General features: G+C 38.6%; 1 protein-coding gene and 1 long non-coding RNA gene across 2 annotated transcripts; one reads left to right on the top strand and one right to left on the bottom strand.

Annotated features, from left to right (window-relative positions):
* Positions 1 to 330: 330 nt before the first annotated feature.
* Positions 331 to 3,808, top strand: LOC122566238 (zinc finger protein Noc). Its single transcript, XM_043723202.1, has 2 exons — positions 331 to 994; positions 1,392 to 3,808. Exons 1-2 carry the CDS (start codon positions 908 to 910, stop codon positions 2,757 to 2,759), a joined length of 1,455 nt encoding a protein of 484 aa, XP_043579137.1. The 5' UTR covers positions 331 to 907; the 3' UTR covers positions 2,760 to 3,808.
* Positions 3,809 to 6,339: 2,531 nt separating this feature from the next.
* On the bottom strand, positions 6,340 to 7,395 carry LOC122566359. The gene is made up of 2 exons (XR_006316480.1): positions 6,950 to 7,395; positions 6,340 to 6,842 (listed from the first exon to the last, which is right to left on the bottom strand). It is a non-coding gene; the product is annotated as an uncharacterized LOC122566359 (long non-coding RNA).
* Between the last annotated feature and the right edge of the window lie 5,301 nt (positions 7,396 to 12,696).

The following is a 12,696-nucleotide window of genomic DNA, read 5'->3' as shown; positions in this document are numbered from 1 at the left end:
GGAAGTCAGAAGAGATCAGTAGCTCGAATCGTTTAGTATCCGGTGAGTCAGTATGCGACAAAGTCGAGGCGCGGTTGGGGCGATAATTAAAACGCTTTTACAAAACTGTAGGCAAACAGCGCTTAAGTGGCTGTCATTCGTTACCCCGTGGGCTGTGGCAAGTCGGTAAGTCGCTGAGCGAGCAATCAATCACCCGACATTCCCTTCCCCACCGACCCATTACATTTCTATTTTGAAAGCTGCTTATTAAGCGGGGCCGGTCGGAGAGACAGACAGGTTTCACGGTATAAAATATCGGGTTGCCGTGGTGGCAGGGACGGTTCCGTGTCGAGGTAGCTATGGTAGGCAAACTGGAAGGGGTGTGCAGAGTGAGGGGACGGAAGAGGAGAAGAGAGAGAGAGGGGGGATGGACGGCTGTAAAAGCGGTGAAATATCAAAGCCGGGATGGGAGCTGTCATCGTCGGGCCAACATCATGGGTGGCGTGTTGAATTAGAATGCCTTCCCACACCCCACACAGGGCCAAACCCCACCGCAATTCTCCCACCATAATCCTTCGACTAGAACTGGTGGGGACGACAAGAGAGGACAGGTTATACACCCTGGCTTGCCGAAGAAGGAGGGGAAGAGAGCGGACCGTGTCGCCAGGCGGCGTTGCGGTCGCATTCCACTTCGTGCACCGAACAGCTCCGTCGAGAGCTGCCACTATTTTCCTGGATTCCACTTGGTGTACATCGTTTGCGTTTAATCGTTTCATATCACGGAGAGATTGATCAACTAACGCGTATATCGAAACTGTGCCCCGGAATATTTAAAACGTTTACGTTCATCAGTTTGTTCCTGTTTCGTGATTTGTGAAGATTTACTTGTAGTTTTGTGCAGTGATTGGCTTAATAAGTGTAAAACCAAATGGTTGTCCTCGAGGAAGGCGGTATGCTGACTACTGGACACAATCAATATCTACAACCGGATTATCTTTCTCCGCTTCCAACTACGGTTAGTATATGCTTCAAAAAAATATTGTTTTTGATAAACAATTTTTAAATTATTTAATTACGGATGCAGTGAAGGGAGTAAAGTACTATAGTTTTTACATTATTCCATTTCTTTTTGTTATTTTGTATATAAATTAAAATTAACAGCGTTATTTTTTATGGAAAATCGAATGAACTTCGTTTGAATATTCAAAAATAAGATGTTTCGTTTGTTTGTCGTATACCGACGGTACACGATGTCCGACGGGTTGCTGTACACTAACCTATTCGATTTTTTCTTGTGTATTTCATAAAATAATAAATGTTTCACGATATTACGTTCAAAGTTTTAGTATGTATTTATAAAATATCAAACATCGATGTTGATTTGTAACGAGTTGCACAACTTTATTTTACAGTTGGATGCGAAGAAGAGTCCTTTAGCTTTATTGGCCCAAACATGCAGTCAGATAGGTGCTGATTCTCCAACAAAGCCTTTGATTTCTCCGCTGGATAAAACGCCGAAGAGCATGAATACCGGTACAAACGCAAAATCTCCACCAGCTGCAAAGTTGGAACGGAGTAGTACACGCAGCAGCCCGTCGGACGGGAAATCCTTGGCTTTTAAGCCTTACGAAACTAATGTTGTTTCGAAAAAATCTACTGACGAAAGTAGACCTGCGTCGAAAGCAAGTGTTCACAGTGTTAGTGGTCAAGAGAGTGTAAGTGTGAGTGATACCAGTCACACAGAAAAAAAGTCATCGGGAAATCGTACGCCCGTCGGCCGAAAGTCAGCCTCTCCCGCGACTCAAGCGACAGCGACGGCAAGCACCACTCCATCCACTGATCGGAAGACACCGGCGGATCGAGACAAAACCGATGGATCGCCACGTAATAACAACAATGGTACTAGCCCGATCATTAGATCAGGCATGGAGATTCTTTCTGGCAGTCATACAAAGGAATCGAACTTGGGTGCATATAAGCCTGGTCTTCCGGGATTTTCTGGAAACCCGCTCTGTTGCCCACCCGGATTGGCAGAAAATCCAGCGTTCAGACCACCGTTTGCTGGTGCATCTCCCTTTTCACATCATCACGCTGCAGCAGCAGCTCTTTTGGGTTATCCATCAAGTACTCCGACAGGTGGAAACCCATATCTGAGTTACGCTCGTGTCAAGACTCCGGCCGGTGGGGAGGCCCTAGTACCGGTTTGTAAGGATCCTTACTGTACTGGCTGCCAATATAGTATGCACAGCGCGCAGCTAATGATGAGTACTGGAACTTGTCCGAGTGGATGTACACAATGTGATCATCAAAAGTACGGTTTGGCAATGGCATTGTCATCGTTTGGTCCTATGGCTCCACCGTCGCTTTCTTACCCGTCCACATTAACCGGTGGTAGACCATATGTTTGTAATTGGATCGCTGGCGATTCTTATTGCGGAAAGCGATTTACTACATCGGAAGAGCTTCTTCAGCATCTTCGTAGCCACACAAGTTTAACCGGTGGCGATCATGCGTCGTCTTCAGCCGCTTTACTCAGCAATCCACATCCGCATCCTTTGCTCTCGCCGTCGGCAGCTTTACATCGTGCGAGCGGCGGGTCTTACCCGACGCCTTCTCTGAGTCCGTTGAGCGCCAGATATCACCCATACGGAAAGCCACCGACGGGACCTCTTCCAGCCTCGCTCGCCGCATCACCTTATAGCGCTTTCAACGCATTAGGACCTTATTATTCTCCATACGCGATCTATGGCCAGCGAATTGGTGCTGCAGTACATCCTTAAACTGGTGCTCCGGTGTAAACATTTTCAGTGTACAGTCTACAATAGTGTAAAATAGGAAATTGTCAAAATGAGCTTTTGACAATCTGTTGTGTAAATAATTAAACGTGTATAATATAAATTTATTTAAAAAGATACCTATATATATATACAACATGTGTGCATAAATTCAAGATTACAATTAAAGTTTATAAAGATATCTTGTGACTTTAACGTTTCACCATCAAATCATTCTTTGCGGAAAACCTATATTAACGTACCTCCTAACGTTTGATCATTATGTAGGGAAGAACATGTACACCGTGGATAGACACCTTAGACATCTTTGAATCGATAGGAATGTTTCTATGCGGCACGTTACTGCGTAAAGTATTTCGATCTTTGTAACCAAGTTCAAAAACCTATGGATAAGTAGCAAAAACGCCGTGCGTAGCGAAATTTTCGAGTGCTAATTAATTTCCATGTTCAATGGGAAACATTCACTTGTTTCTTAATTGTGTTTGAAGTTTGAAGTGATACAATTAGTCGTACGGAAACAGTGTTAGGTGTTGATGAAAATCATAGACTTATATAGCGATACTCACTAATCGCTTTCTTCTATGATAGTGACAATAGTCCGATGGCGTAAATCTTGAAACGGTCGTGCATGTTCTAATGTCCACAATGTAACTGTGATATTACGCTATTTTTTCGAAAAAATAATAGGTGATAACATTAATGATGGTATCTAAACTATATCTATAATGAAGTGTATCGTCTAACTTATTCGTATCGTTTGTATAAATGACAGATTGTAAAAGTGATGAAACTGAGAAAGAAATGTGCTTATTATTTCCTCTGAATTTCCGAATGCAGTTATTATAAACAGAATAATTAACAATACTTTACATTTATTCAGAGATACATTGGATTTTTATTCTTCGTTATGTAAAGTACTCTGATTGAACGAACATAATGTATGATAGACATTATTTGCACTGTAAATATCTCTTGTAAATATCGTTGAGTTTCCATACCGCTTTAATAAAAACAATGTTTGTGAAATCATTAAATTTGTCTTTTTATTAATACATTTTCCATACTCGTTGCGTATTTAATTCTTTTTCATTCGGATAAAACTTATTTTAATAGAAATTACTATTTATTATTTTTTACGTTTGTATAATAAAATAATTTTTATTATCATTCCGTTAGAAAAAATATTTTCGTATCTCATGTGACATAGTTTGCAGTACTGAATCGTTTTTATTACTATTGATCTATATATTTTTCTGTTAAGTTACTAGCTCTGGTAGACCACAAATTAAAGATGTTATGCTTTAATAATATAGTCCCCTGTGACTTAACGCCAAAAGTTTAGGTGCATTTAAAATGAGCATATGTTGGAATAGTTTTGTAATCGTACCAATTGAATATATCGAAAGTAATAATGCGAGTATAAAATTAAAAATTGAAGAGAAATAGTAGGAAAAGCGGAAGGCGACAAAGAAGAGGCAGAGGAACCGCCGTATCTACGCTTCTGATGCGCACCACCAGGGTGCTCGTTGTTCATGTGCGCGCACGAACGGTGAGTCTCAATCCCCGGGGTACCCAGGAGAGTAAATTTATTTCTTTCATTACGGACGGAGCAGGTCGCGAGTTCTCGGATATCAGCGCTGCAAGGCGGGGCGCATAAATCTGCAGCGTAGTGTCGGAAGGAGGAAAAGGGGCAGGGTGTGGAAGTAGGGAGGAAAATGCGGAGAGGGGGTGGTGGAGTGGGTGGTTGAAGGTTTTTAGACCCATGCAGAGGGAGAGACTTGCTTTACCCTCTGCGAACGTCGTTTCTATCGCCAGGGTGCCACGACAGGCGGTGGCAGGCTCAGCTGGCTCAGCAAAGTGAAATATTCGGTGATTTTAAACGTCGGGATGAATAGTTTCCTCGTATTTCGCGTTCTCGACCCGTTTCATGGATTGGAATTCATGTTATTTCGGTATCATTATGTGCATCGTTGGGTCTCAATTAGTGGCTCGTCCATTCTAAGTAGAGTATTTACACGAACATGGATCGATTCACGTAATTTACCCCTTGTGATTGAATCTGCTAAGAAATATGCGCTTCTTGGAAAATTAGTATAAAAGCGGCTATGTAACTGTCGAAAATGTATGAATATATTGCATGTAAATAAAGTATACATCGGATTTTCAATTATGACTGTGCAATAGCAATAAATAGAAGCTTAATTGTGGAATAATAGGACTATTCTTGTTTATGATGTAAACAAACAAGTAGCATTTCAGTTAAAATAGCTTAAATTTTCAAAAGAATGAATTAACAAATAAATAAAACAACAAACAAATATAAAATAACCATATATATTTTGTTACTCATATTTTATTTCTTTATTATCTGTAATAAGGTTGTTTTTCTTCAAGTAAGATTACAATTTGATATTTTCCGGGTCGTTAGTCCCAAATTTAAACCTCAGGCATAGGACAAAAACTTACGAAAACCCCGTATTTCCCCACTCAAATACTCCTAATTTCTTATCTATATTTATTTTAAATGAAAGGGTTTATTTTTTCTATGCTTTTCTTTGTTGTTGTTTTTTTCCCTTTTTTTTGTTTCAGAATTTATTTTGAATCATCCTAATAGGTAAGTCAACTTACCTCTTCTATTTGAAGAACGTATAAAAAATATTGTCCTGCAATTTTGTTGATTCATCCTATAGTATATTTTAAGAACATTTATGTATCTAAATTTAGCAACAACTGTTCGTTATATTGCTTTTTGAACTTATTATTTTAGTATTGACACGTTATTTTAGTGTTTGTGCTAACATCGGAAAAAAATTAAATTTATTTCACGACAAGACTTGTCGAGTATGTACATCTCTGATTGTTTTCTTATACAATGATACGTTCTGGCTATATTGCTTTTTACAAATTAACTACGTTATTCGATAACATGTCTATTATCCCTTGTTTCTTGAAACCAAACAATAGACAATTTGTGTGATAGAAGTAATTCATATTTCACTGAATTTATTTATCTTTTAATTACTAAATAATTAGTACCTGCACTGCACGCTAGGCTCTATGTAATGATTCATTGAAATTACATAGCTAGTACTTTAGTTAGTTTGCTTACTTATTTCATATAACGGTAAATCGCCATATTTTATGCCAGGCTATATATAATATTTCGTTACTGCTTTACAGCAGATAGATTTATTATATCTACAGGGTGGTCCATAAATCACTTTTCCATTTGAAAGTTGTATAACTTTTCTAATTGTATATTTTTACTTATTATTTATTTAAAAGTTATATAACTTTTAAATGGAAAAGTAACTTATGAGCCTGTATATAATAAATCACCATATTTAAGAATAACCTATGCGTTTTCTTATGAAAATGTTTAAAAATAATTATAATAATTTGGTAATATCGTTTAGTGTCGGTATAAAATTAATTGTTTCATTATTTTTTGTTAAACATTTTGACAAAATACATATATACACGGTGTAAAGGTTATTTTTAATTATTTACCTGTTGTCTATTTCAAGGTAATATATAATTTATTATGAAATGAAAAGAGTAATAATAATTGGTGTTTGTTTGCATTTATTTAATCTTGAAATCTCCTTTGTTTGGCGTTGCCGTGTAAAATTGCAACGTCAATGAAAGTAATAGGGTAGTGCATGACGTGTTATTTTTTATTACCCAGGCTAAATAATTTTGTAGCTTTGATGTATATTTCCTTTGAATGATTCGATAAGTCATTGCAGCAATAATTATATTTTTCTCTTTGCACAACCAGATTATAAATCTATTTCAGTTAGTTTCTTAAAAGTTAAACGTTGCGCTACAGATAGCAATTTATCATTATTTTGTAAGATATGTACAGCGTGTACATTATACCTAATGCGTATTCTCTTTTGCTTGGTGTCTTTTTGTTATTCTATCCAGATTTATCTTGATAATTGGGAAAAACGGGAACATGTACAACGAGACACAAATAAAGGTGACAAACGATTTATTACCCGTTATTTCTAGAACGTGAGTTTCTCTTTTGCTCGAACCATTATCAACCTCCTACTCGACTGGCTGGAAAAAAAAGCTTTGAATTTTAATTACAGAGTATCGGGGGAATAGCTTTGAACACGGGAACTAAGTTCTTCGATATTCAACAACTTACAGAGTATGTTACGTACGTATATAGACTTTACGTTACCAGAAATTTACTATAATTTTGGTTAAAGAATGAAAGTCCTTGGTGTCATCGGCTGAATCTTTTTGTCGTTGAGAACATATCCTCGAATGACGTCTATCAGCCATCCTGCCCAGTCTTACGAGTCACAGCAGACAATTTAGCACATCAATAACAGGCCGCAGATAAAAGCAGCCCATACATCGTGGCTGACGTATCGTTTGTAATAAAACACAAAGGGGGTCTAGCCGCCAGCGGCATCTGTGTACCGCGTTGTGCAGCCGTTCGTTCATTCTTGCTGTTATTAACAGGCCGTACATCGTGGATGTTTTCTACCTACCATCTCCCGCCGAGTCATACATCACCGTTGAATGCGCGACAGCAAAGAGCAACTATAATTCATCTATAAGCTACAGCCGATCCCCCTCGGCAGAAATTGTGGAAGACGAAATCGATAGGTCAAACGTCGCTGAAGGTTTTACGATGTTCGCACTTCTGTCACATAAAATTGAATTTTCGGATAACGCGATCAAGACGCCGGATTATTGCTTTCCTATCGAATTTACTTCTTTTCCGACAAACAGAGGATTTTTGACACGCTATAATAAATCTCAACTTTTGATTACGTGACGACACAATGAGTTATCGTTGATCGGGCGCCTGATAACAGTAACGATACATTTTACAAATAAATAAATTTTTCATTTCTCTTAAAATTCATAATCACACAAAAATCGCTGCAATTCTTGCGATTAATTTTATATAAGTTGATTTCCTAGTAATAACGCATAATCGTAGCTATAACTTATTGGAACAGATGCAATTGGAATAAATGGACGAAAGTAACGTTATTGTGCGAACATCGATCGCGATATCTGTGAACATTAAATTAAAACTAACACTGTTATCGTTAGATGTAATGCAACATTACGTATAGCACAGGTATATACCACGTCGATTTCGTTTCTGCGGCGTCGCGTCGCGTCGTCTCCCGCAGCGTCATCGTGCCGGGGGCGCTGCACGGAAGAAGCAACAGCAAGACGGTGATGCATTATGCCTCCTTGTTACTTCCATTTACACCCAGCATGAGTGCCAGCCACTGTTTGCGTATGAGCGCATTTAATTTCGATGATGCGACCTACCTGCGGCTGCCCCTTTTCAAAGAATTTCTTCAATCGTCGTGTAGCGAATTAATTTTTGCTTGTCATAGAAGAAACTACGTGTATTTCTTAATAAACAGAGTGCACGAAGATATAATCTTTAAGCGTACATATTAATAAAAGGAATGAAGTTTCCTGTCCTGACGAAGTGAACTGTAATGTTCATGAAACGTCAACATAAAGAGTAACGCACGATTAAAACGCAATCGAAACTCGAAAAACCATAAATATATCACCAGGGTGATCGCTTTTTCGATTTAACTCTTCAACATCGATGTAATGTCGAAAAGTAGTAAGGCATCTTTGCAGTCTCTTTATAGAAGTCGTCGACAAATAATGTAGAAATTAACAAAAATATATCACGTTATAGACGTTGATTACGATAGATGTAATTGCACTAAATCGCAAAACAATTAACATCGTTGCTCGAAGAAAATGACTAGAGATTTCGTTTGGATTAGATTTCGTTACGTACAGCACGATCCAGAGAAAATTAATTTACAAATTTTACGTGAAAATATATTTTAGTTTGTTGTTCCGGTCAACGTCGATCATCGAATTAATATTTAAATGTGCCTTTCTAAGAAATATACGTCACCTGTATAGATGTAGTCTTCGTTATAAAAAGTTTCATATCTTTGTAATTAATTTTGCTTATCGCAAAAGTTATTGCAAAAAAGATTATCATAGCATCTTGATGTAGCATCCACTTCAAAACAAAGGTTAGACGGATACTACATTATTTTCATCGATCATGTAGAGTCAAGAAGACGACGTCCGTCTCATTGACGAAGAAGTATTGCTCCAAAAGGCATTTGGAAATATCTTTCAGTTTATTTTTCAAATATACATTAGAATCGATATTTTTAAGATATAATAAAATAGTAAATAGACTCTCCTTGCTCGAAATGTTGCAGCAAGTACGATATACACTGGACAGCTTGTACAGCAATGCATCCGCAATTTTGCAAATTATAATTGAAATATTCAAGTCATCTGTACATATCTAGTTACGACATTTAATTACGTCTAATCTTTTACGTAGGAAATTTCAAAATACGATTTGGAACTACTTTTAAAGAAACTGTTTGAAGCGAAGCCAAAAAGACCTTTATATTTCTTCAACGATCAATATCTCAAGACTTTTATATTATTTATTACTGCTATCATCGCATTTCACATGTAAGATTGTACCTTCTCAAGCGTCTTCAAGAAAATTTCGGTTAAAAATTATAATTGCATTTGGTCTGGTATATCGTTGTAATGATCGACTTACCAGAACATTGAACATTATCATCGTGTTATATTTGTTGATCGCGTAGATGCAAGGCCAAGAACTGATTTTACTTTAGAAGTTTGGAATGTTTCTCGACGAAATTTTTACTCATCGACGATGAAATAGCTGAAGTTAGCAGAATTTCATCGCATAAAAGTGGCAAGAATCAGGGTTCTTGGAATTACAATAGAACCCAGCAGAATCGACGTAATCTCGAAAATATGTTAAGAGTCAAACGACGGTTTACGATCCAATAAGATTTGCTTGATGAGAAGTTTTACAAGGATCAATCGATGGAGATTAACTAAAAGTACAGATACTGATCTGGCCGTTTCATTGATCACATTGCCCGATTGCTGTCTCAGCGAAGAGTTGAACAGATTGATTCGGACTCAGATACTTAAGTGGCTGACATTTCCTCGAAGCAGTCGAGTAAAAGAAAAGACATATAAAAGCCTAGCTTTTTCGCTGCTATAATAGGGCAAATAGCGAAATCAGACGCGCGCAAAGGTGAAAAGTCGCAGAGGCAAGCAACGTTGAAAACAAAGAGAGTTTAGAGGAAAGAGAAAGGAAGGGATTGAGAAAAGTGGACGAAGAACCGAGGAGAAGAGGGTTGAAGTGTGTGCCAAGCGGACACGAGGAAACGAGATGGTTAGGGGTAAAAGGAGAGCAGAGGGAGAGAGCAAACGCGACGGACCGGATGATGAATTAGCCGAGGTGACCTCTCGCGCGAAATCTCTCCTGCTAGCTCTCGCGGTAGGCAGCTCCCGTGATGTCGGCCCCGAGATGATGGATCGCTCCCCGTCACGGAGCCATTCATCACCTCCATCTATCAGCCACCCCTTCACCTTGCTTTAGAAAGCGAGCATTCGACGGCTATCTACTCGCTTCGGATAGTGATTAATGTTGATCGGAGCGTACCCTGTTATTCGACCTCACTTCCATCTCTATCTTGCTCTCTCTCTCTCTCCCTCTCCCTCTCCCTCTTCCTCTCCCTCTTTCTCTCTTTCTCACTCGCTTCCACCGTTTCCCTCGCTCTCTTCCTTTTCTTCCTTCTCGTTATCCCCTCTATCCTCCTCTCTCTTCTTGAACGACGTACGTCCACACGTCTCTGGACGTTGACTTAGTATTGACTATGCGCGTTCATCTCCTCGATCGTTGGACAGCTCGTTGGAAACGGCGTAAAGGATGACCTCCGAGCTGCTTCGTCTGAAATACCGATCTCCCATGTTTCCCTTCGATTTTCCATACGAAGTGCACAATCCATCGCCGAGCTTTTGCCACATCCCCCTATAGCATTAGGCCATTCCTCGTATTTCGTAAGTTACTACGTCAGTACCAAATATGTCCCAGTCGGTCGTCAGCACCTTGAAATATACATATTTCGTTGCAACAGTATCATTTATTTTATTTAATGGTTGCATTTGGTAGATTGTTATCGATCTCTTCATTACCGATCACCGAGAGAGCCAAAGCACGAAGGCTCTTGGATGACTCCCATCGAACAGTTCCTTTGCTATGTTGCGAAAAATATACAATCGGATAGAAATATTTTTATATACCTGTAGCGTCGTGAGTCAGAAGCACGCGGCGTCGTCGATGCGCGATCGTTGAAAATTCCAGGAGAAAGACACCAGGAAATCTTTACAAAAGTTTATGTGTACACGCGAATAACTAATTGTAGGGTCAGAGCTGATGTCGAGAATTTACATAAAACGACAGCGGCATAGCGATCAGCTGAGTCTACCGGCAGTGGCTAGGGAAGAGGCAACTATCGTTCCGGTGGAATGGCTGATAATGTTGCACAAGTCGTATATCGTAGTCTTCTTAATGGGATAGCATTAACCTTTTTTCACGTGGCTCCTTCTGCCATGAACTTCGGTTTCGTTCGCGCCTCTTTCTCGCTTATTTAAAACCTGTAGCAATATAATGTATAATGATAATTGATCAATGCTTTTGGATTGTCATTTTATTTCATCGCTCAATGCCGCGTTACATTGTGCCGCATTGCGTCCGTGTGCCGTGTGTACAATTCGCGTGCTTATAGCGTTTCAATAAAGTACAGATTTTTTTATCTTTGACTGACTCGACTGCTTGTGACATAGCATCAACTTCGTGTTACAACATACATACCTGCGGCACGAGAGCGACTATTTTTTATATTAATAAACGGATCAAAATGAAACATTTTTTACGACATTTCTATCCAACGAAAGAACGTGTAGTACATTCAAAGTATCGAGTATGTTCTTGTTACACATGTATTTTTTACAAAGGTGTGTATCACTTTTTTCATTAGTTTATTGCGATATCGATCAGTATTCACTAACAAACGAAAAATGTTGTTTAAGGGCTGGTCGTAGGTATACCTACGGCACAGAGAATTTAAGAAAAAATTTCTTTAAAATTGTTTACTTTTTTCAAGTGTGTATAATATGTATTGAAAGGAACGGTTTGAAATTTGAAAAATAATGTGCGATGCTAAAAAATTCAGGCAATACGTAGAATAATATATAAAGATAGTCTCATTACCTTCGTGTAGATGCGTGTTTTGAAACAGTTGTATGCAATACAGAAATCGTTTAAATCGCTAAAATTTATGGATATACAATCTATAGTGGATTCGAGATATGTACTGAAAAACAGAGAGAGATTGTGAAAAATAGAATACATTTGAAGCGTATAGTAAACAAAATAAGGTTGCGTCAATTACGTTTATAGAAATGATCGTCTCTCAGTTCAAACTTGTTAATTACAGCGATTATTAACACTTCAATGCACCATTATGACATGAAATTAACGTGCACTTTCACCTTGGTTTAAAGTGACAATGAAATAATCGTGCGTTCAAGCGTATCGACGATGCAGATCCAATTAAACGGACGCATTAAATTAATTCGCCTGAAATTCAAGCGGAATGGCGTGCCATGAAAAATATTTTTATTACATTTTCCTTCGTTTGTGAAAGCGATCCTACCTCTCGAAATCAAATTAATTTCAGAGCCAATCACTGATCCTCTGTTAAAAGACATTTCACGTTACGATGTCGTGAGTCGTGGCATGGTATGGAACGCGGTTTCAAATGTGTTTGCCTGAGCCGCGTCTGCAGCCTATCTACCAGCATGCTACGCTTGTAATTACGTTAAATTATTGGATCGAGCATGAAGGAGCAAGTTATCTCTCAATCTAGTCGACTACAAAGGAGCCGACCGAGTAATTGTGATTGGTGTAACGGAGCCGACTGACAAGAGACGATACTCACATTTCATTATACATATATATGTCATACTTGCATTTATCTGTGAGCGAGCCATG

Source organism: Bombus pyrosoma, linkage group LG3 (genome assembly GCF_014825855.1).
Source record: "Bombus pyrosoma isolate SC7728 linkage group LG3, ASM1482585v1, whole genome shotgun sequence".
Classification (NCBI taxonomy): domain Eukaryota; kingdom Metazoa; phylum Arthropoda; class Insecta; order Hymenoptera; family Apidae; genus Bombus; species Bombus pyrosoma.
The sequence above is the reverse complement of the archived record's forward strand: the minus strand, read 5'-3'. Positions and strand labels throughout refer to the sequence as shown.